The sequence below is a fragment of the Synchiropus splendidus genome, chromosome 3 (genome assembly GCF_027744825.2).
Source record: "Synchiropus splendidus isolate RoL2022-P1 chromosome 3, RoL_Sspl_1.0, whole genome shotgun sequence".
Classification (NCBI taxonomy): Eukaryota; Metazoa; Chordata; class Actinopteri; order Syngnathiformes; family Callionymidae; genus Synchiropus; species Synchiropus splendidus.
In genome coordinates this window covers 12,554,674-12,578,624 of record NC_071336.1, presented here as the reverse complement: position 1 = coordinate 12,578,624, position 23,951 = coordinate 12,554,674, and the positions used below count along the sequence as shown (strand labels likewise).

General features: G+C 42.0%; 1 protein-coding gene across 1 annotated transcript in view; it reads left to right on the top strand.

Moving 5' to 3' along the window:
* The window catches only part of npy2rl (neuropeptide Y receptor Y2, like), a 37,314-nt gene extending 13,932 nt beyond the window's left edge, over positions 1-23,382 (top strand). The window contains exons 2-6 of the mRNA XM_053861190.1: positions 10,365-10,596; positions 10,661-10,793; positions 17,541-17,706; positions 19,598-19,751; positions 20,378-23,382. Of these exons, the coding sequence (XP_053717165.1) occupies positions 10,414-10,596; positions 10,661-10,793; positions 17,541-17,706; positions 19,598-19,751; positions 20,378-20,947 (1,206 nt within the window). The 5' untranslated portion in view covers positions 10,365-10,413 and the 3' untranslated portion in view covers positions 20,948-23,382. The remainder of the gene's footprint in view (positions 1-10,364; positions 10,597-10,660; positions 10,794-17,540; positions 17,707-19,597; positions 19,752-20,377) is intronic.
* Positions 23,383-23,951: the final 569 nt, after the last annotated feature.

Below are 23,951 nucleotides of genomic sequence, written 5' to 3'. Positions count from 1 at the left end.
TTTCCGTTGAAATCCAAATATATCAGGGAAGACAGTGCCACCTAGTGGGCCCTGGGAATGAGGAGACTGTTTCATGAAGCTTCATCTGCCCTTCACTACAGTTATGCATTCAGCACCTTAAAATGCTGAGCAGCTCAAATAGCAGCCGATTCTAACGTACAAGGAACACATCAGTAAACTGCTTCAAACACATTCAGTCTGTTAAGTGTATCATGAATCCCAGTGACCTCCAATTCACATCATGTGAACACCTCATCATAACTTATCCTGATTCCAGTGTCAAGCAGCATTGTGAACATTATAAATCCATTCAGGCTCTTACAATACACAAACTATATTAATGGATTAACCTGCAAGTGCATTGTAGGTCAAAATGGAGACATGTCATTTTATTTATGTATTTATTTGAAGGAGGAACCAGTGACTACAATTTCTTTGTCTGACCAGTGTTGTGTAAGTGTGTTTTATGAAACGTTTGCATATCTATGCAAGTATCTTTGGTAGAATAAACTGGTAATGGCCTGAGAGGCTTCATGAAACAGTGTCCTCATTTTTCTAAAACCTTTTTATTTCAGCAAACATTTAAATGAAACCTCACTTTATTTGTTAAACCGAGAGCGCCACCTACTTAGCTCTGAAAATGATGATACTGTTTCGTGAAGTCTCATCAGCCCATCATGGCCAATAATGAGTACAGACAACTAGTGATTGGCTCATGAGGCTTCATGAAATAGTGTCCTCATTTTCAGAACCACTAGATGTGTGCACGTTTACTGAGAACTAAAAATAAACAACAGTTTCATCAAGCCTCGCGAGCGCTCCCCCACTGAGAACACACTTAAATGATGATATTTTCAGCTGAACAAGACGCTTATCAACTACAGAAAAAGCAGACACCCTGTCCATCCTGGTTTGGTCCGCTCATTGGTCCGCCCGGTTCTCTACATGCACTATTCTGCCAGACCCACAAGGTAAGGCCCGAGGGCCTGCTCCTAAGCTGCCACAAGACCAGGCTAAAGACCGCAGGGACTGAGCCGTCTTTGTGGCTGGTGCCTGACTCTGGAACAGTCTCCCCCCCTGATATTAGAGCTGCACAGAAACTAGAGCACTTTTAAAGCCATGTTTCTGTTTTTGATCTCACATTGTTTCAGATTTTGGTACTAAGCCCTTCAATCTCCTGGATGTCACGTGTTTCCTCAGGCAGGCGACACGCCTTCGCAATTCTCTTTCAACCATGTACAAAAAGGAAACAACTAAAGATGCTTTGAATTTCCATCTTTGACGACGCGATGTCTGGCCTGCTTTAGACATTTGTCAGAAGTTATGATCATGCATCATGTTTTCACCAACACAAACCCCCGAGGATTCCTTCCTGTCATCTGAAAACATCATGTCTTGCAGCTGGGGAACATTATAATCTGTTCTGTTGCACCAACCCTGTTTTTAGTTACCGTAGAAACCAGCACTAATGCCATCATTATAACCAAACTGGTCATTTCCCAGTGTCCTCCCTGAGCCCTGTACTGAAAAAAGTCATTTGTAAGACAAGCCACATGGAGAAGAACGTTTTTTTTTTCTGTGAAATACTCATATCTTTTTTAAAGAAATGGCAACATTAGATTTGGGATTTTGGAGAAGACAACTTTAAGTCAAACCAAACAAACAAAGGTTCTCTCTTTTCTTGCTCTGTGTCAATGCCTTACCACATTTTCACCTGATATTGGAGTGACAAGGGAAGGAGAAGAAGATTCAAGGTCCCTTCACTGACATGTGCACATCCTTTCAATGCATTTGAAAGGATGTGCAGTATGTCTTTAAAAAGGGCGAAATATTTAATGCACCAGATACCACATTTGTCATAGTGAACTTTTTATACATGATAATATTGTGTTCCATATTATTTTATTTTGAATACCTGTGCAAACAGTGCAAACTGAACGCTATGGACAAAATCACACGCCTCGATATTTGTGCCAGATAACTCGACGTGATGCGACAGTGCCAGTGTTTTTTTTGGCATATGTGCTCAACAAGTTGTATTTGGATTCGAACAACCAATTCAACGAAACCTCACATTGCTTTTGACTGAGAGCGTCACCTACTGAGCACTGAAAATAAGGAACCTGATTCATGAAGCTTCTTCAGCTTCATGAATCAATAATTATTCAATAAGTGTTTTTCAAGGATGTCGAAAGTCAATATTTGAAATTGAATATATGCCTTGTTCTCTTTGGTGTGAGATGGTTACATGAACTCAGGCAACAGTCATGTCTGCACAATATATCAGTCTATAGACACGTACTTGTTGCATACTAGAAGTGTCTCTTGGGTGGGAACGGCCCCTGGTATCATCGATATCATGCGACATTGGATAGCTGACTTCTGCATCAAACAAGGAGGAAAATGGCCACTTGACAAGGCTCAATATGTGACGCCAGAGCGAATGTACTGGATGCACACTCCGTTGTTCATGATTATTTTAACAGCTTACAGTTACATAGCTCTTTTCATAACACCTTACGGAAGCCATTATTCCTTCATGTCACAGTCACACTGGGGGAATGTGAGTCAGAGTGACCGATATGTTCCAGCCATTTAGAGCCACTTGCACAAAGCAAGGCCTGGTCTAAGGACACTTCACCAGTGACATGGGCGGATGACAATTTGAAACTCCTGTCCACTGATCATTACGGGGCCACTGTCACCCCAGTGAAGAGCTTTACCCACTTGTAACATAGTAAACGGACACTGTCTTCATGGGTCTTTGGAACACAACATGAATCCATATAAACGATGGGCTGTTCTCAGCCCAGTTTGTGTGTTTGTGATTATAATTTTGTTTATTCAGTCACACTTGTAGCTGTTACTCACTCAAAAATGGCTATTAAAATGTGGGGGGAAAAAGAGCCTGAGCGTTGCATTTTGAGTCCGACGCAATGAACCTAAAATGTGCTGCCCAATTTAACAATTAGATTGTTGAGCAGTAAAAACAATTGACCATCGCCAGGGTCTGCGAGTTCCTGCACGGAAGTGCACGATGACAGACATGCTGTTGCCTCGGTCTGACTCTTTTCTCCTTGCTCCAGATTCGGTTTCTTGGCAGATGCAAAATGTCAGCGGTGTCTCGGCCAGCACTGAAGGCATCTTTCTCATTTAAATCTCATCTGCTACCTGCATCACCTCTGGTCACAGGGTTCAACATTCAACAATTGTAAGATGTTTCACAAATCTATAGGCCTGAAAGCGTCTTTAAAGATCAAATTCTTTCCCTAAAATGATTCATCCATTCAATATTTTTCATTTATTTATCCCTTGGGTGAAGAGGTGGGGTCACCCTGGCACCAGTCCAGTGAGGAGCTCCACTACACTTACAGTAATAACAGTAAAGTATCTCTCTTGTGCAGTGTATACTGCAGTAATGACAAACAGCATCAATTTATCCTAAAAACAACATGCAATATAGGAAGCCGCTGGTTTTCAAGGTTCACCTCACGCTGCTGTACTTAAATCTGCTCTGCTGTATGTTTAATACATCTAAAGAGATACTGGGGCCTGGGATTCATGCTGGCCCGCAGTGCTGTGAACAGAGGACTGGCAGCAGCAGCGTCCACCCGGACATCTCACTGGTACGAAAAAGATTTAGTAAAAATCTTCATCCACCAAATGTCTCTCCTGTAGCTAGATTTCAGATCTGTCAAACTCCAGCTGTTTTCTATGACACTGTGTTTGGTTTCATCCTGCATATCAAGAGGTACCCTGCTGGGAACCCCACGGTACTGTGTGCACATGTACCAGCCACAGATAGTCTGCTCTCAGTCTGTCTGTAGCTGTTCAGAATGTGAATCTAGTACAACTGTCATGGACACGGAGGAATTCCTGCCTCCTACTTACACAAAGACGTCAACAGCTTCGGTAGCAAGGCACAGTATTTTCTCTCATTCAAGATGCCCAAGTGCTTCCCCTCATGCTACCCAGTCTCTGGAGTTCTTCACTTATTCCTGTGAGTCCTCCACATGCCTCAAACATCTGGAGTGCACCTCTCTGCTGCCTGATCTGGCAACAAAACAACATAGCTTAAAAGGGAAAATCTCAACTCGAGAAACAGGGTTTATTTCAGTTGATTTAGACCAAAACAGGATGTTGACCTCAGCCAGGGATCTGGAGACAAATCTCCTCGAGGTCATATATACAGTTTATATATATATATATACACACTTCTTATTTAAATGAATTACAAATAAGACTATTGATCTATGTAACTGAGCAATTCAGTTGAAAAATAACTGAAGTCATGTCATGTGTGAAAGCAAGTAGCCTTGTATTGGACTACTGACTGCCAGAGTGGAACATGAGCTGAGCATTAAGGTCTGCAGCTCATGAGGACTGAGAAGAAGAGCAGACTAGTCATAGGCTGGTGAGGCTTCATGAGACAGTGTCACAGCTCAGGATTTGGTGTTATATGTTTAAAAAAGGAATTTAATTGAAATGGTTGTACAACTCTGAAGATTTTAGGGCAGAGAGTGCCATCTAGTGGGCTATGAAAATGGGGACCATGTTTCAAAAAGCCTCATCGCACCATCACTTGAGCCGACATAGGGAATGATGAATGAGGCTTCATGAAACAGTTTTCAGTAGGTGCCACGCTCGGTTTAATAATGATTTTGAGGTTGTTTAAATCTAAAGATTTTAGAAAAGCCTTATCCTCCTAATCACTAACAAAGAGTGCTGTGAACCTGAAGAAGTGATTGTGGATATGAGGAGACTCACGCATGAGTTTTTTAAAAGAACACTGGGCCTGTCTACAGGAGTGGCAGGTGGCAGAGGTGGGTGTTGAAGGTGGCTGTAGCAGCAAAACGGATGTCAGTGGGAGAGAGGACAGGAACATGTGAAGGAGGATTTGTTGCAATACTGAAAACCAAGGCAGGATTTGACCTCCCAACCCCTTTGTTTTTGTGAACATGTAATGAAAGTTTGCCAGACGCCGAGATATTTATAGCTCACAGAGCAATGGAAAGACCATAGGAAAGAAAACTTCACATAGCAGGCTGTTGAAGACAGTGCAGCTGGCAGGGAGCGACTGAATGCAAATACAATGGCGTCTTCGTCGTAGGACTGGCAGGATATTAACGTGTGACACTTCCACCTCCAGATGGATTAGAGTCTCTAATTCTGCATGTTTGTCTGACGCAGACGTGCTGAGAGTTCAAACACAGCAGATTCTGTAATTACAAAGATCAAATGCCGTTTGACTGTGGCCGCTATTTGCTTCAGTCAGATTGCCATCTCTCTTTGCCGAACCAAGCAGTGTTTTCCTCTTCAACTGCAACAAGCCGCTTTTTGTGAAACGTCTCATTCCAAACTCAATCAGGCAGCTAATTACCTTCTGAACTGGCCTGTGAGGAGCATCAGAGAAGTTGCACTTTAGAAGCCGCGTCGTGATCATTCGCTTCATCACAGACGTCACCTTCAGGCCTGAGCACAGTTTGACTTGAGATGCGACGCTTTCTTCTAGGACCATTAAAATGGGATTTGAACAGTGGCTTCCGGGGGGCTTCATTAACCTTGGCGGCTGTTTCAGTCATTGACTTTCCTGCACAAACCCCTCTGAGAGCCGTGCTCTGGTGATATGGAGCAATGGGTTTTGCTTTGAATGGCCTGTGTAATAATGGCGGGCCTTTTCATTTGTTTTGGATGAGACTGTCTAGAGAAGTCTCTGTGAATTCATTGTGCTTAAGCGTCAAGAGACAGACAGACTGTGAACTTAGCCAGGACACCCAAGTGCAGCAGGGAGGAGACTGAGAAGAAAACTAACTGGATATACTCAACTTCAACGCTAGAAGGAGACAAACAAAATAATACACTAACAGATTTAAACTCTACTTCTCACACAAGAAGGAGGCAGAAAAAACAAGGTGGTACAAAATCTCAATACAACAGACAGAATCCAAAAACCAAAACAACAGTCGAATGAATCAAACAAGCATCCGTGAGCGTGTAGCAAGTCCAGGAAAGCGAAGCAAGTCCACAGGATTCGGGGGAAGAGGAACCAGGTTAACAGGCACAGACACACTGGAAAACAAGAGATCATTCAGCTAAAACTCACGAACGGAAAGCACATGGCAAAATGTCTATGGTCAGGAGAGGAGTCATCCACGATGTTGAGTTGAACACAAAGGGTCGTAGCAGGGCGAAAACAAGTGACGAACTGAGGCCGGTTGTCATCTGGCTGGCGTTCAAGTAGTGCGCGGGATGATTGCGGGATCAGGTTCAGGTGTGTGTGTTTGTGGCGGGGAAAAAAAAGAGGAAGGAGAGGAGGCGGGAGCAGAAAGCAGTCGAAACTAATGTGACCGGACGGAGGGGGTTTGGGACACAAACGTCACCACAAATCAAAATGCCAGAGTAGCGACACCATTCAAGAAGCACAGAAGAAGTGCAAATTGAATTGCCATTTTAATCGTTTGTTCTGTACGGAGCAGGCCGTGTACAGGGAAGTCTGTGCAAATCTTCAAATCTCTTGTAGTCCATACGGAACTACAGACTGTCTCTGGAGTCTTCTGAAGAAAAAATAAATAATCATAAAAATTGATGCTGTTGACAAACAGATGCTGGCAAAAGCATTACAAGTGTTGAGACAGGTGAGTGCTGTTAAAGCTAGCTTCCAGAGCCGCTGGACCTTTGCAACGCTGATGTAGTTCGCCCACTGCCCCCGCAGTCTGTTACGACTCCATGTAACGTTGTTGTGATCTGCCGCAATGCATGTTTTAGGACCGTAATGATGTTAGCGTGGTGGTTTCTTCTCTGTCCAGTCACATGTTGCCGTTCAAAATGCTGAGTGTATGGTGTAGACGGGCCAAACATTATTGTCAGGACTGTGTTGAGTCACGAGGGTGGCGACGGTATGAGTTGGATCAGTCTACAGACTAGCAGAACGTTCATCATGGCAGAGTGAATGCCCTTTGTTACAGTGACAGCATTCCTCAGGACGAAGTTGCTCCCGTCTCTCAACTGCGGTTTGTAAACATTTACTCTAAGCAAGACAATGCTCGATCACAGTCCTCACAATTCCACACAGTTGGGGAACTGGAAACTTCCTTGCAACACCACATATCATTCGTAGAAAGGAAACAGATGAAAAATTAGGAAAAACACAACTGAAAATCAAACTTTCTTTGGAAACTTTTGACTCATTCCTCCAGTCGACCTGCGAGTCCCTTGACACCAGTGTTTCAAACCAGAATAAACCAAACAAATCCACATTTACACTCATCAAATATTCATATCAAGTTTCACAGAAAATGTCTTATTAACATTTGGAATTGATTCAATCTGTGTGGGTGGAATTTAAGCCAGATGCTTGACTGGCTTTTTTTATTTTGTGAGGAAAAATACAAAGCAAAGAGAAATGAAAACATGGAATTATTAAGTTTGTTGACTAGATAGACAAGACATTAGGTCAAAACTTCCAAACACCCACACTCCTCTCTTTATATGCCTCTATTTCTGGTCACTTACAGTTGTCAGATTAAAGGGTATAAGAGGTCATCAATTGCCTTATCTGTACACAAAAAACTTAAATCATATAGATCAAGTAAAAAATAGTAAATACTTACTTACTTATAAAGTAGATTTAACATTGAATATTATTTATATTTAGAGATGGCTCCCTGAGGAACAGAGGCTCCAACCCTGCTGGTGTACAGTGTCCATTAAGTTAAATTACGCAGTTGTAAAGGATCACACACTGCAACTAAGTTGGCACCATCGCCCATGGCATAAGAACTGAACGACCTCTGAACAGTGGGAGTCTAAAGTATTTTTTTTACATGACCATTTTATATTGAAGCTCAGGTGGTGGCTTTTCCAAACAAAACACATCTGTCTAATGTATTTTTAAGCCGGCAGACAATCGATGGCGATCCAGGTTTTGTTTGCGGTCATAAAAAACAAAGCCAACTAATATCCTGTGTAAACATATCTGCGGACGCAGTCTCCTCCAGCCAAGCTATATATTTGTGTGCTTCTGTATACTACTTTTCTCGTCAAGCAAGCTCAAAAAACAAGTGTGTTAGGCGGATCTACGGGAACTGCTCTTCCAGCCACCAGCTGCGAGAAGTGTCTGATGTAGGTCTGTGTGTGTGTATTCATGGGGTGAAAAAATAAATTCTTTCCCTGTCATTTTACAGCCAACAACTGTTGCTGGCTGAACTGCCTCTGGCAGCTTGCTCAGTGAAACCAACAGCCGTGGTGTGTACTCTAGCGTGTTTTTCCTTTGTCAAGCCAAGAGTGTGGCTTTGTGTATAACCGTGTTCGCTAATGTCCCTCGAGGCTGTTTGGCACAGCTGTGAAATAGACACATATTGCGTCTGAATTTGAGTGTGCGTACGTGTCTCTGACGTTCTACCACCTGTGCATCACCGCTAACATTGACGCGACAAGTTTGTTTGGAAACTTCTGGTGACTCATTGCCTTGTTTAGCTGTTTGGGTTCACTGGGGAGACGGTCAAACTCATCACTGAAAATAACTGCTGAGATAAAATGTTGCAATTACTAGCTTCAGCAAACACACACACACACCACACTGGTTTAGCAGCACAGCAGCCTCACACCTTGGTAGTCGACGTGAGTGCACAAAACAGCTGCAGAACACATTCAGCATTGGACAGAAACGTGGAAAAATATTGCTCCCATTTTAGGTTAAAGCACATCGAACCTGTGACCTTTTATCACAGGAAGTTCCCATTTACATCTTCAGCATGAGTGTTATTCTCTCACTGTGGCTCTGACTTCTGATTATGCAAATTTAAACAGTAGACTTTGATAATTGATCTCACAAGTGATTTGAACTGTGTGGCTGCAAGGACTTTGTTCCTCCTGAAGGAGAGCTTAATTGTCTTGTTGGACAAGTGTTGCACTCGTGACCGTGCAGTGACTCACTTTACATGCATGCGTTAAACACAGTGTATCATAAGTGGAAGGCTCCAGGGCTTTTCCAGGGCATGTCGGAGAGAAGTGTCTCCCAGCTGGCATGGAAGCACCTCAGCAGTCACTCAGGAGGTGGAGGGGCTTTATTCACCATCCTCTTCAACATCGACAGCAGGCTTATAGCTCGGATCTTGAAACAGGGCGTCCATAGCCACGCCCACATGCCCCACCCCCAACCCATAACTCCACCCATAACTCCCCAACCCATAACCCTCCACGACACACCAGGACGAATGGTGTCCACTAACATAACTTGCTGTGCAAAAAAAGACTGTTCACATATATTTTGACAAAGGTAACTTATCATTTTATAAAACCAAACATATTGAGTCAATATCATAAATGTTGCCACAATAACAAATTCATAATGCAGAAACACCTGGGTGTCTGGAGGTATATTTCTCAAGCAGCTGCAAAGTCCAAATCAGCAAATCCACTTCTTCTTCTGTCGAGGTGATGGCGCCTCTTCCTCGCTCTCCAGATCTGATGAAGGGATGCGACTCTCTCCTCCTGACCCTGATGAATTAAAAATAATAATTATTTCCCTTACTGCATGTTATCCCATCAACAGTTTTGTTCATCTTCCTTCATATAGTGATGCAAGACAGGCACAGAGTTGCATCAGCTGTGAATCTGTGATGGTTGTCTGAACTTTCACACATTTAAACATTCAAACTAGAAAACAATTCTGACCTGTTTTTCCTTCAGCAAGAAGCTGAGTGTTGATTGTCTTGTCTTTTTCATTTGTCACACAAAGATTTGGTTTGGAAAATGTTTTATAGCCAATTCATGAAAAAAGGACTCTTCCATGCCGCATCGACCAATGAAAATACGAGTGTCACAAATCGCGAGATGTGAAAAACCGCGCGATTTGGCCCGTAAACAAATATGGCGCCCACGGTGGCCAAGGTTCCGGTGCCGGTGCAGGGTTGAGACGTGGGGAATTTATCACATTCAGCGAAAATACTGCGCAGAAACTTACTTTTCACGGAAATATGATGAGACTATTGGATTGGACCATTACGCAGACACTGAATAAAAATTTTTAGGGCGTCCGTCCTAAAAAGAAATGGGCGTCCAGTTTTTCACGTTTTCCAGTTCAGGGCGTCCACGGCGTCCAGCCTGATCTACAGTGTACACACATGGACTTTGATAAAGACAAAAGCGAAGAGAAAGAGGAAATGCAATGGAACACTGAGCTGCATGTTTGCTTGGAAAAACTGATAAAATATGGGGGCAAATATTCAATCATGTTCTTAGATATTTTTTATCCACGGACCGTATCATGATGGTTGACTCCTGTTTGTTTGAGACATCAATATGTTTGAGGAGTGCAATAAATTGACTCGGCTTGACATCTTGTTACCGCTGTTCCGCCACAGGCTGTGAAACTGTATGATGGCTGTGCCAGCTGGATCCTTATGATCGAACATGGAGGCCACCAGCTTAGCGAATGCCACAGAGGATAACTTCAGCCTCTCGCCTTTGCCCAGTGAGGACTCCGGGAATCTGGGTTACCGTGACTACAACAGTGCTGCGGGCCCGCCTGCTGTGCCGACACAGCATTTTGAGGGCGTCATTCAAGAGGATCCTATCAAACTTCTGAGTGTCCAGGTAGGTTCCTAACGTAATTCCCATCCTCGGTGCTTGTTTTTCATGCCGAGCTGTCTCCTCACAGGTGGTGCTGATTCTTGCCTACAGCACCATCATTGTGCTGGGTGTCCTGGGTAATTCCCTGGTCATCTATGTCATCTATCGCTTCAAGACACTTCGCACTGTCACCAATTTTTTCATCGCCAACCTTGCTGTCGGTAAGTGTTCACACTTCTTCAATGCAAATACATGAATTCAAACCATCAATAAAATCACTGTGAAATAAATTGCTCCATCGATTTGCACGTAACCAAAAAACTTGAGGTGCTTGTCCTGTATTGTGGGGAAAAGAGTGAAATCTGTCCAGAGTTGTTTTTTCCTGACTATGATAATATCCGATTTTAGCCTTTCACTGTGTATAAACAGCACCCAGTTTATGGCGGTCCCTACGATGCATTTTGTATTTTTGATGTAACTGAACAGGGTGGTTGGTGCAAACTGGATTTCAAATGATTATGAGCTCTGAAAAGGGCTGTACCAGCGTGAGAATCATGCTCTGAACTATCTATTTTAATGGAACTCAATTACTGCATGCAAAAAAAAAGGGTCTATGCTCTAATCTCCAGCTTTGTGGTTTCGTTTTCCTTCTCCACCAACAAAGAAAGAGCCTCACACCTCTGCTCCCTTCACGGAAGCCCGTCTTTACACCTCTCGCTCCCTCTCCCACACACACCATGATCAAGGCCATTTTTAATTATGTTCTGCACGCCACACAGGACACTGTATCCTTCTGTTGGATCGCCCTCCTGTCCTTCACATTCCTATGTAGGAAGAGGTGTAGATGAGCTGTTCCATTTCCTTCTGCAATGACAAGGTGTTAAGCAGGGTTTATTAGCGACGTACGAACTGTCACACAGCTTTAACAAAAGATTTTAGTTCGCATTATTATGAAACAGCGTCCTCCGCCCATTGGTTCAGAACGAATTGAGAAATGTTTGTTCAAAACTAAAGATTTTAGAGCAGAGAGTGTCATCTCGTGAGGACACTGTTTCATGAAGCCTCATGAGCCCACACATGTTTGTTTCACTATTTCTGTGAGGACATTTCATTTCCATTATCCTTTCCCCAGCCTCTCACCCTTAGCTTAACCATGTATTTGTATTGTATGTATTGATATACAATATCAAAAGTAGATAGAAGGAAGCACCAAGAGCATCACCAAATAGCACAAATAGAACAAAGGAAAAATCTCTCGCTCTAGGTATGCACCATTAGGTACATTCAAGTCCTCAGAAATACAGAGATGAAAACACAGGAAATGTAATAACAAAATAAAAGCGGAACATGAAATGTGACACATTGTTTTTTGTGACTCAATTACGTATTGGTCCAGGCTGTAAAATGGTTAATATCAGCAAGTGTGATTTTTTTTTTTTTTTTTAAAGAGAAAAGAGTAGTTTGCTGATCATGTGATATTAGGTTCAGTCCGGTGTTGGTGATGGTTTTAGCTTGGAGTGGTTTGGAGTCTTTTGCAGGACACTATATTTGTGTCACCCAGTCTGGTTGAGAAATTTAAAGAACATGAGCACAATAAAACCTGATCGTATTTATTCACAGACAGGATTAAAAAAGGTATAATGAAATGTCTGGGAATTTGCAATCTTGTTTCCAGAGTTTGACCCTGAGTCCCGGACTCCCCCCCCCCGCAGATATATTTATTTATTTATTTCCTAATTCGTTGAAAATCTTTGTAACCCGGAAAAACCTCTGCAACAATGCTGGCTGTTGTGACCTTGTGTGTGTTTGTCTGGGTGTGTGTGCAGAGGGGTGGCAATGATGACTCAGACACATGTCAGTTGGTATCTGCTATTTTTCTCTGAAGCCTGTGAATTGTTTTGCTGGTATGTGTGTCAGAGAGATAAAATCAAGTCATGTGACATCTGCATGCATTAGGAGGAGGGAGCGGTGTTTGTGTCACTTCATGTTATATTTGAACATGTGAACACAGATAGCCTTTCCTGAAAGGACTGACGGCCAGCTTAAGCATTGCCGTCTTCTTTACAATCCCCATGGGGTGTTTTTGTTTTGGAAGGAATGTTGAACTGAGTTGACTGTTGAAAATGCGATCCATCCATTGTCTGCAGTATCTGCTCATGACAGCCGCCCACATGGCTTTTCTTTCTATCAGCTTTTCCTGTGTGAAATTTCTCCTCATATTAGCATCTCCTGTATGTGCATGATAACATGAGACAAGATTTTTCAAGCCTTTATTAATTCTCTTTTACAGGAAGAGCCAGGTACTGAGTAGAGTTTGCATGTTAGAATTTAGACTGTTGAGCAGACGTGGGCAAAGTGCGGCCCGGGGGCCATATGCGACCCGATGCCCGATGTCAGACTAAAACTGTAACTGATATGTTGTAATTTTTCTGCCTGTTTTTTTGTTCTTTCTCTTTTAGTCACCACCACCACTTATAGCATGTTCTTGTTTTTAGACAAATTTTCTCCTTTTCATTGCCCATTTTTTGCGTGTTTTTCTTGTTCCTCAAAATACATTGAAGGAATATTGAAAATATATTTTGAAATGAATTGCCTTTTTATCTTGAACGTCTGGTCCACAATTGTGTTATGATCTATATTCAAATTAACGCATATAACATGAAATATTTCAATAGGATTCATGGCATATTTACGCTTCTTAATATCCTTATTTACGATCAGTCTTTTTAGGTTCATTTTGTCCTTGTTACTTGAATATACATATATTGGATATTTTCGCGTCATGTTCTGTAGTCATCGCTGTCTTTCTTTTGATGATGGCCCCTCACAACAGTTACAGTTTCTAATGTGGCCCTTTTGGAAATTGAGTTGCCCACCTCTGCTGTAGAGCTTGTCTGTAGAGTGAATATGATTGTCTAAGATAGTATGTGCAGTGAGGGTTATGAAACAAAGACACAGCAACTTATAAAGCACTAAAGTAGAAATGAAACACATCAGAGATGCGGACAGCCACCCGGAATCGACTGGCACTGAAGTCACACCTTTCAATAGCGGCATACTTGACTTGGACTTGAGGGCAAAAGAACTGTGACGGGACACGTGTTTAGGGTCTCTCATATGCAACCAGCTGCTGCTGTACCTTTCGTCATGTTAAGTTTGGTGAGAGCAACTACAGCTTGGGGGTGAATAACTGAGTGCGATTCTACACCCATGGGCATCCGCGGGTGTAGAATCAAAGATGGATCAACCACATCAACATTGTTCAGACATTTCAAAATGAATCCTGATAGGTCAGTCGCATAGCAGAGAGCAGATTTCATTCACCAAATCTGATACCGGACAGTCGACCCAAAACTTCTTTGTCCAGTCTGTACTCTGCTCTGGTGCCAAAAGCCATCACTTCACAGCAACATCGATAAAGAGCTGCTTATTCTTCAACAGCTGTTCGGCTCATTGTGTATATTAACACACACTGCTACCCATCCATCATAATGAGCAGAAAAGGATTGTTGTGAACGCAGATGTGAAATGGTAATTGTTCACGCCATTCATTTCATGTTAAGCATGATGGCTGGTAAATTGCCATGTCGATATTGAAAAACTAACTTGGTTAGGAAGGCGGCACACAGTGGTCTAAGCAGGCTGGATATTGGCAGCAAAACTTTCCAATCAGAAGACTTGAGTTGTAAAAACTGAGATGAATATAATGTTGTACTAAACTGAACCTGAGGTCAGTCATCTGTCATGTGCTCAGAATGGAGCGAGTGCTTCTGTCTGCTTGGACACTTGGTAGTCTTCCTTCTACAGTCCATCATGTCCAGGCACAGCCAGCTGTCAGAGCAGATTCAATACCATGATGTAACTGTTACAACTGCAGCACATAAATGGAGAAACATTAGAGTGAGTGACAGACGCCTCCCAGCTAAAGGACTCAGGAGAGATGTGTTCCCTCTTGGCTACATCATGAAAACACTGCTCTTTCACTCCTAACGGTTTATGGAAATTTGAGATAAAACCATTAGAAAGAGAGAGCAAAAGTTCAACTAGTCATTACAACATGCAAATTGGTGACACAGTGACTCAACTCAGGAGCATAAATTGAAATGCAAAACTGTACCAGCGTTTAACTTTCAACCAAATTGCTCATGAGATTTTTAAAAAAGAAGGAAAAAAAATATTCAAATGAACTTCATTCTTGACTCCAGCCGGAAGGAGAATTTGAAAACTTAATCTTGAGCAAATTCCTGAACTATTTTTAAGACGTCGGAGAGGATTTCAGCACCAGGGAGAGCTCCAGCCTCGCAGACTTCAGCACCAAGGACAGCAGCTAATCCACCACCGGCACAGTAGATTACACATCCTCTCTTCCTTAAAACCTGTGACAAGCCCTGGTTTTGGGGCTGCAACACCTTCTACGACCATCTGCCCTCAAGTTGAATGAGTTTTCTGTTGGATAGAATCTAATCAATTCATCAGATCACTGGCATGTGACTGTGGGTTCTGCACATGTTCTAAAAAAGCAAAGATAAGATGAAATGAAATTAATATAGTTGATTTAACAGAAATGAAAGAGCCAAAAACCATGAGTAACCATGGAATAATGATCGCAAAACTCATTGAAATCTTTATTTTCAACCAAACTAAAACAGCGTAGTTCCATTGACTTGACTTAATCGTGAGTAATATCAGATAATTAGAATGTATCAACAGAGATTGAAATTCAACTTCATTTTTTGTCAGGTCAAGTTAACTTTTGTCAATGTGTATTGTTTTGATTCTTGAAAGAAAAAGTTTAGTTGTTAATAGCATTGAAACAGCAACATTATTCTCGGAGTTGTCTAACCCTAACCCTAAACATTTGGGAGGGATTTCACCATTTTTTTTTAATCCTTGAAGCTCAGTCAATTTTATGTGCTCTTTCTAGTGAGGCAGCCTTATGTGTGATTCTTGAATATACAGTAACTTAATAAATACAAACATTGTCGATGTTGTTTTGGAGTTAATTGAATTAATTCATTAAAGTCAGCTGGTTCATTTGGGATGGTTGGAATGACCATGAGAACAGAGAGACATGTGTTACATTGAAGAAAAAAAAAAAGTAAAACTACGACCGCATTCATGGCTGAAAGTCTTTTGAAGGGACTGGAAACCAAATGGGATCTTGTGAAGATGCAAACACCTTTATAGATAATATTTTAAATGAATAATTTCAAGGGAATTGCTACCAAACATAAAAGTGTCAGCACATTTTTAAAGGTGAGCTCAGAATGTCTCCAGAGGTAGACTGCACTAAGCTCCTTTCTTTTTGTCTAATTTGGAATGCAAATTCCAGTTTCTTCCAGACGGGCAAAAATATGGATGACAGAACAGATGAGTCAGAGTCCAACCGGCGCTGCAAGTGATATTTAAATTAAATTGGAGGAAAGAGCTAACTAACCTGTGATGCCCTACAGCAAGCTGCTCACTTTCCCCCAACGACAGGAAAAATGAGAATCCACAGAAGGAAAAAAAAAATCCCCTTTGTAATATTTCATCTTTGGACTACACCGTGCAGCTGCACACAATGTACTGCAAGCAGATAATAATCTGGTGAGTGAAGTGGCGCATAGTTGTAGCGATGTGCCAGCATGGCTTTTCACCTGACACGGCTTTGGTGCGATCCAGGATTCATGGGGGCGCGGATAATTAATTCCCACTCTCAGGAAGGACGATCCGTTCTCAGCAAAGACCAACACTGCGTATACTTAGACAGAAAGAGAGAACCCAAGTAACGGTTCATTATTTATTTGTGTCGTAAATAAGTCATGGCACATTAACAATGAATGATATGTTATTACAAAGGAGATATTTCTTTCTCTCCAGCGCACAGCTCCTGTGCTCGACATCATTGCTCAACTTTATCTCTAAAGATATATATATATATATATATATATATATATATATATATATATATATATATATATATATATATATATATATACATAATATGTGTGTATGTATCTGCTGTCAAGACCCATTTTTCTTTTGTGAAGATATTTTGGATATTTGATGTGAAGTCAAGGGACTGACTTTTATGACATTTATGTTTCTATTTGCCCATTTGTTTCAAGTCTGGTTAATAATAATAATAATAATACATCACCCTCATGAGGTGGTTTTGCTGCGTGTGTTTAAAGGGTGGCAGGAGCTCTCGTCTGTGTCCCGCTATGACTCATCCTGAGCAGATGTGCATCAGAGCTGTTAGTTCAGCTCAACGTGTCACTGATACCACAGCAAATGGAAGAGCATATAAATCAGTCCCCAAGTCACTGCTTTGATTCGCTCAGTCAGAGTTGCTTTAAAACAGTCACACTTCAAGTTGCTGTGATTTAGTTTTAAAACTCCAGAGTTTTGGAAGGAAGGCATTGCATGCAGATTAGTTTGGTTTCAGTTCATGACTTTCACAATTGGTCAGCACTGACAACACAGTGGGCTGGAAGTGAATAGTGAAGGGCTCATGACACACTGCTTCATAAAACAGTGCCCTCATTTTCAGAGCCCACTGGATGGCACAGTCTGCTGTAAAATCTGTGGCTTTAACAAATCTCTTTTGCTCTTTAAGCTTGACTCCTGAAAGTAAGGACTCTCTTTCATGAAGGCACTAAAATTGGCTTCCTTGGGCGAATGACTGACCTTGAAAACAAGGGTGTCAAGGTCAGTCAAAGGTTAAGAAACGAGCTTGAGGGTTGAATGTAACATTTATTGCATGTGAAGTTCAGACAAGGGTGAGAAAGCATCCGTCTACAATGGAGGAAAAACATAGCTTAGTTAGTGGTGGCAGGGAAAATGTGGGTCACGAAAACACCTATTAAAACCAGCCTGAGCTTGAAAACAGAATGGCATGGCAAGGATAAGTGGTTGGATGTTGTTGGGGTGCAAGTGTCAGCAGCTATTTCTCGCTCTCATCATAAATGTGTTTGTCCTCACAGCCGACCTGCTGGTGAACACGCTGTGCCTTCCCTTCACTTTGGTCTACACGCTGCAGGGGGAGTGGAAATTTGGGGGCACCCTCTGCTTCCTGCTGCCCTTCGCCCAGGGTCTCGCCGTCCACGTCTCTACCGTCACACTCAATGTCATCGCTCTGGATCGTCACAGGTGAATATATATATATGAATATATCACTTCTTCCCCTGTTCACAACATCTGTGTTAGCAGCAGGTGTGGCACTTACACAGAATGATTCTTGCACAGGTGTGCTGTCCACTGGCCACAATAAAAGGCCACTCCATAAGGTGCAGTTTTGTTGTTTGGGTGTAGCTCAGGTGTGACAATCATTGTACTCACGCAGTGCAACACGTCTTCTTCACGCAGAGTTAATGAGGCTGTCAATGGTGGACTCTTCAATGGCTTTTCTACATCGCGAGATACTGGCTGGACCAGGAGCACAATGTCAGTCAGATCCAGAGCATCAGTGACAATGGGAGCGATTAGACAGGCCATGCAAGAACTGGGATATTTCGTAGCTTCGAGCAATTGTGTCCAGATCCCAGTAACATGGGGCATGAATTGATCGTGGATGAATGACACAACAGCAGCCACAGTGCATTCAATAGTAACATATATACACATATACACTGAAGATGTGTTGTATTTGTGTTTATTGTTTCCCTCCTAAAATCATTTTGAGCAAACCAAGCTATTCATTCATTGAAATGTATATTTTTATTAGGGATAATATCGGCCGATATGAGCATAATTTTCATGTAAATGGTGTCAGGTGAATCTCATATAATGTGGCAGCTTATAAATTCAGTTTATTCTAGTCACAGTGCCAACATTCGAGCAGCTCAGGCGAGGTCAGCCATTTCTTAAAATAACGTCGCAAAACATGTGACATCACTGTCAAAAATACACTTTGTATGGGTGAAATGAACATTAACAGTTCCCATAATGCCGTGCAGCCCGTTCAACCAATCACAGTAGCTGATCACTGCAATATAGACTTTCGCAGGCAAAACTGCCCGGATATTGAGGCTCGTCGCGTCAGACCAATGACATTGTAGGTGTTAGTTTTCACCAATAATCAATCTTGATGACGGACCAGGTTTTAAAAAGTAATTCAGAAGTGACGTTACATATCTTCGCGTATTTTCAAGACAGAATATTGAATTCACTGATCTTTCCACAGCATAGACAGCACCGCTGCACCTGCAGCTCATACTGTAACACAGTGAACAGATTTGCATTGTGTCATATGGATTCCTGCAGTCATGCAACTACAGGCATGCAACCTTCTGTTTTCAAAGAGACCAAGGATTACAAATCAAGCTACGTGTATAAGTTCGTCTTGCATCATGTGTAGCGTTATTGACTGCTAAAGACACACGGTCACATTCGATGGATGACAGATGGATGTTTTCCAACTTGGATGTCTGACCATGCAACATGTATTTGGATGGGAATGGGTCTTTGTTCTGAAAGTGAACCGTGTCACTCTGACTTGTCACCCTCTCCTTGTAAATTTTAATCCATTTGACCCGATACTGCACATAGAAAAAGCTGAAATGTAGATGTTTCTTCATTCCTCAGTCAGCTTTCCACTGATACAGTTTGTTAGTCATACTACAAAAGCTCATGCTGTGATTGGCCTGCCGACTCGTGATGCATCTATGGGGTTTCAACAACCATTTCATTGCGATCTCACATCCTTTTTTAAAGATAAGCGGCAAACACATTTTTAACCTTTCTGTGTTCCTTTACGTTCCCCTACTGTATGGCTATTTTTCATCGATTTACTGACTTTATATTGACCACTATTCTAGTTTGTGGACCAGAAATAATATCATGGAGAAAAGAAACTTCCCAGTTTCCCTCACTGCTCGGTCAAGCCATTGTTGGATTTAAACCATGAAGAAATCGATTACATAGGAGGCATACAGCCAGATGAACATTTGCAACTTGGCTTCTGAATGTAGATAACACGCATCTTTTATTCATGCACTGATTCAGAGTGGTTGATTCGCCACAAATGTGTGTTGTGTTTCAGGTGCATTGTGTACCACCTGGAGACCAGAATGCGTAAAGATGTTTGCTTCGGGGTGATAGCGTTGACCTGGGTACTTAGCGCCGTGCTGGCAAGCCCTCTAGCCATCTTCAGAGAGTACGGCTCCTTGACCCTGAAGCCGGGGCACACTATACAGGTATTAATGCGCCCTCACACACAAGTACTCACACTCAAGCACACACGCCCACTCAGCAAGCGCAAGTATGGAATTCAAATGCGAGCAGATAATTCCTCTCTTTTCCTTGTGATTCTTTGATCGTGTCCTTGTTCTCACCTCCTTGATTCAGGCTTCTCTTCTTCTGTATTTCATGCTCTTCGCCCACACTTTGTCTTTTATCGTGATTCTATTAATGTCACATTTTTGGACAATTCACTGATTGTGTTTAACGTCTCGATCTTAACTATTATTATAAACTAATCATAAATCAGTTTGTTAATTTTGTGTTGTTGTGGTCAGAATAATACTTAGGTGGCTTCAGCAGCTTTGAAGGCTGCTCCTGCATGTAAATAAATAAATACTGATGCTGGAAAGACTATTGCAATATATATATATATATATATATATATATATATATATATATATATATATATATATATATATATATATATATATATATATATATATATATACATACATGTATATATATATATATATATATTTTTATATATATATATATATTGATAAGAAGCTTTTCAGGTGTGCAATTTTAATGTGAATTCTACACTGTCGATGTATTGAAATGTCTCTGCCTCTGGTCTCAGGTGTGCATGGAGAAGTGGCCTGGTAAGAACACGGACGGTACCATATACAGCATCTCCATGCTGATCCTCCAGTATTTCTTGCCACTCTCCATCATCTCCTTTGCGTATGCTCGCATCTGGTCCAAATTGCGCGCCCACGTCAGCCCCGCGGAAAATGGTGGCAACAGCAGCGCAGGCTCTGAGCGCCACCGGCGTCGCCGTAAGACCACCAAAATGTTGGTGACCATGGTGGTTGTGTTCGCCGTCAGCTGGCTCCCCTTTCATGCCTTTCAGCTGGCGACCGATATTGACAGTACCGTGCTTGACATGCGTGACTTCCACCTGCTCTACACCGTCTTTCATGTGGTCGCCATGTGTTCCACCTTTGCCAACCCACTGCTTTATGGCTGGATGAACCGCAACTACCGGGCTGCCTTTGTGGCCGTGTTCAAATGCCGCGACAAGGAGGACAGGGGTCGCAGTGGTCGGCTGGATAGCGTCCACCCAGCAGGTGGAGCTGCAGGAAGGACAAAGAAGGTGCTGGAAACTCAGGATGTTGTGTCCGCCAGGCTGAATGCCACTGATGTGTGACCACCGGACGAGGGATGGAGGGGAAATTCTCTCTGTTAGGTGACAGAAAACTCTCACATGTGAACGGAAAACCAAATTCTGGTGGGAGACAGACACCGGGGGGAGAGACAAAATGGCAAGCGGGAGGGGATGAGAATAAAGACTTTTTGGGTGACTGAAATAGATGCAGAGGCACAGAGCTGAGAAAGAAACACTGATGACGGGACCTCATCATGGACTAGGACACATTCTCCCGACAAGGAAATGTACACTGAAACAGAAGAATATTCATTTGTGAAAAAAAAAAACAGCAACATTTATCCCTAAAGTTATTGATTTGAAAGTCAAATCAAATTCAACTTGGAAATAGGGCTGAACTCCATCATTGTTCCACATGTGAAGCATTTAACCAGTGTGGCTTAAAAGATACAGAAATGAAACCTGCAACCTTTTGAAATGTGAGTCAGGAATCTGGGGAGAAAAATCCCACTTGTGAACAATGAAACACATCTTGGGGGAGTTCGGGGGGATGTAAGGAAACCGCAGATGCATGATGTAAACTTGTGTAATCCTCTTTATGTTATGACGATGTACGGTGAGATGTCAAGTTTGTGAATCACCTGGAGAAGAGCGTGTTCAACAAGGAAACAACAAGAGAAAGCAGAAGATCACCGACATGACAAGAAGGGTTGCAGCTGTTCTTTCAAACCAATTGTCTTTCGTCACAATTCAATGGTTTGTGACGTGGCATGGTATAAAGAGCCGAGCAGAATGTTCCTGCTCCAGCTCACTCAAAAAGCTTCTGAGAACGAAGAGAAAAAAAAAAGTCACCCGAAAGTGAACATAATGTTCCTAATTGGCTCGCGATCATTATTTGTTTGTGGATCTTATTTATTTAATTATTTATTTTCGTTACATAAGATGATCAAAGCGAGCTTTTCTTTTTCCATCAGGTTCACAGAAGGCTGCATGTAAAATCTGTTTATCGAGAGCGGTCTTATCTAACTTTGAGTTCTTAGGAGCACTCGGCACGTTTGAAGATGGCGTTTCTGCGAAACACGGTGCGTCTTGCTGCGACTCCATCATCCGCCCCATCACCCTGCCGTCAGATCACTTGTCGCAGCAATTTCCTGATAATCAGTCCATGAAAGTGGAATATGTATGGAAATTTTGTGTTGCCTTGGTAATTTCAATATGTGATGTCATGTGTCAGCGAACGGCTCCATCGCATCTCCTGCCTCTTTACTCAAAAACATTTGAAATCGAGCAAAGTGGCAGTAAATCGATGCTCATTCCCAGCTGTGTCCGCTGCTTCCTCTCCGTCAGCGCAGCCATCTGACGACTCTTTCATCACTTCAGAAGCATTGGATGTATCTGAAATGAAGCGTCACTCCGAATCGAATCTTTTGGATTTCTTTTTTTTTAACAATAATTAAATTCTCTTTGACATATTGGAGTGGTGATCGCTGCTGCTTCTTTAACCATGAATGTAAACCACTTTGTACTGTGGTCGTCCTGTTGTACGTTGTATATTTGTGTGTAAATACTGACCGTATCAAAGCACAAAGTGTTCGCCTTTTACCGTGTTGAACAACCAATGTACTATTCTCAAGCACAGCTCCGACTCTTGCCTTTTTATTTCGTTGTTCAATTGTCTGACGCTGCATTCGTGGCTTGTCCTTCCATGAAACACAATGAGGGCCATTGCTATCAGTATTCTAGAGCAAGTCAAGCATAAAGAGTGTCATGAATGCGATATGAGGTCATCACTCGTGTCACCAAATGGAAGAAAAAATGAGAAGAAACACTCTTCTACTTTTGCTTTGCTGTGTTACATTGCATAGTAGTAGAATATGTGGCTACCATTTAAACAGAGAGCGTCATAGGTGCTTCATTATTATGGACATACAGACCTACAGACCGAATGCTACAGACAGAATCAATGACTGATAACACATAGGAAATTTGCGTCATCTCCTTCCAGATAGTGCTAAATCATCTGTGACCACCTGGATTTGCTGTTCTTGCTTTCACAAGCAGAATTCTATGCTGGGCTCCTGGACCTGATATGGCTGGGTTTCAGCTCTTTTCGCTCAGTGGAAAACAGATACTCAAATCAAGTAGTGAAATGGTCAACAGCTCATGGAGAAGTTCTGCACTTTGAACATGAGTCAAGAGTTAATCGACTTGCATCACTCATCCACACATCAGCCAAAAGGAAAAGCTCCCATGTTCTCCGAATGCCACTCTGGATTGTAATGGAAAGATAGATTAGAGCTGAAACTGTCTGCAGGGTACTGGAAGGAGAACTAGCTATGTGTTGGAGAGACCCCTATTTAGATCAGACATGATCTGTGGTTTTCATAGTAACCTCATCCGCCTCATCAGACAGACTTGAGTGCGGCTTATAAACCTTAATCTGGATTCATTTAACTTTCTGTCATAATCTGCACTTTCAAACACGTTTGTTTGCTTCATGGCTGCAGTGATTTTAGCATACCACAATATTTATTGAGTAAACTGCTAAACCTTTTTGTTTGTATTTGATCGATTGAAAATGTTTGTGCATGGAAGATCTGTGTTTCACTATCAGGTCAAACAAATAAATCAATTCAATTCAAAAGTGTAAGTTGTTAAAAATGTTAACGTTTGTAGGGACACTCAGGATTCTAATATTAGTGATAACATTGTATTTTTATCAGCTATAGAAAGCAGACAGAGGATTCGTTCGGCACCTTTGAAGAAGAGAATGTCTTAAAAAAGTTTATTAAACCTTTATTTCAGCTGATGATGCAGACACTTCACTGCTGTGGCTCTGACGTTGTAGCTGCACAATTACAGAGAATTGACTTTGTTGGTGAATAAGGCGCTCTGGCACTTCCCAACTGACAGTCATCTACCAGCACCAGTCCTCACAAATCCCTCTTCTTAGCCGACTGACGTCACTCGGCTTTCGTTTTAGGTGTATTATCTCCAAGCTATGATCGGATCACAAGTGACAATCTGATACCATGCAGACGATAAT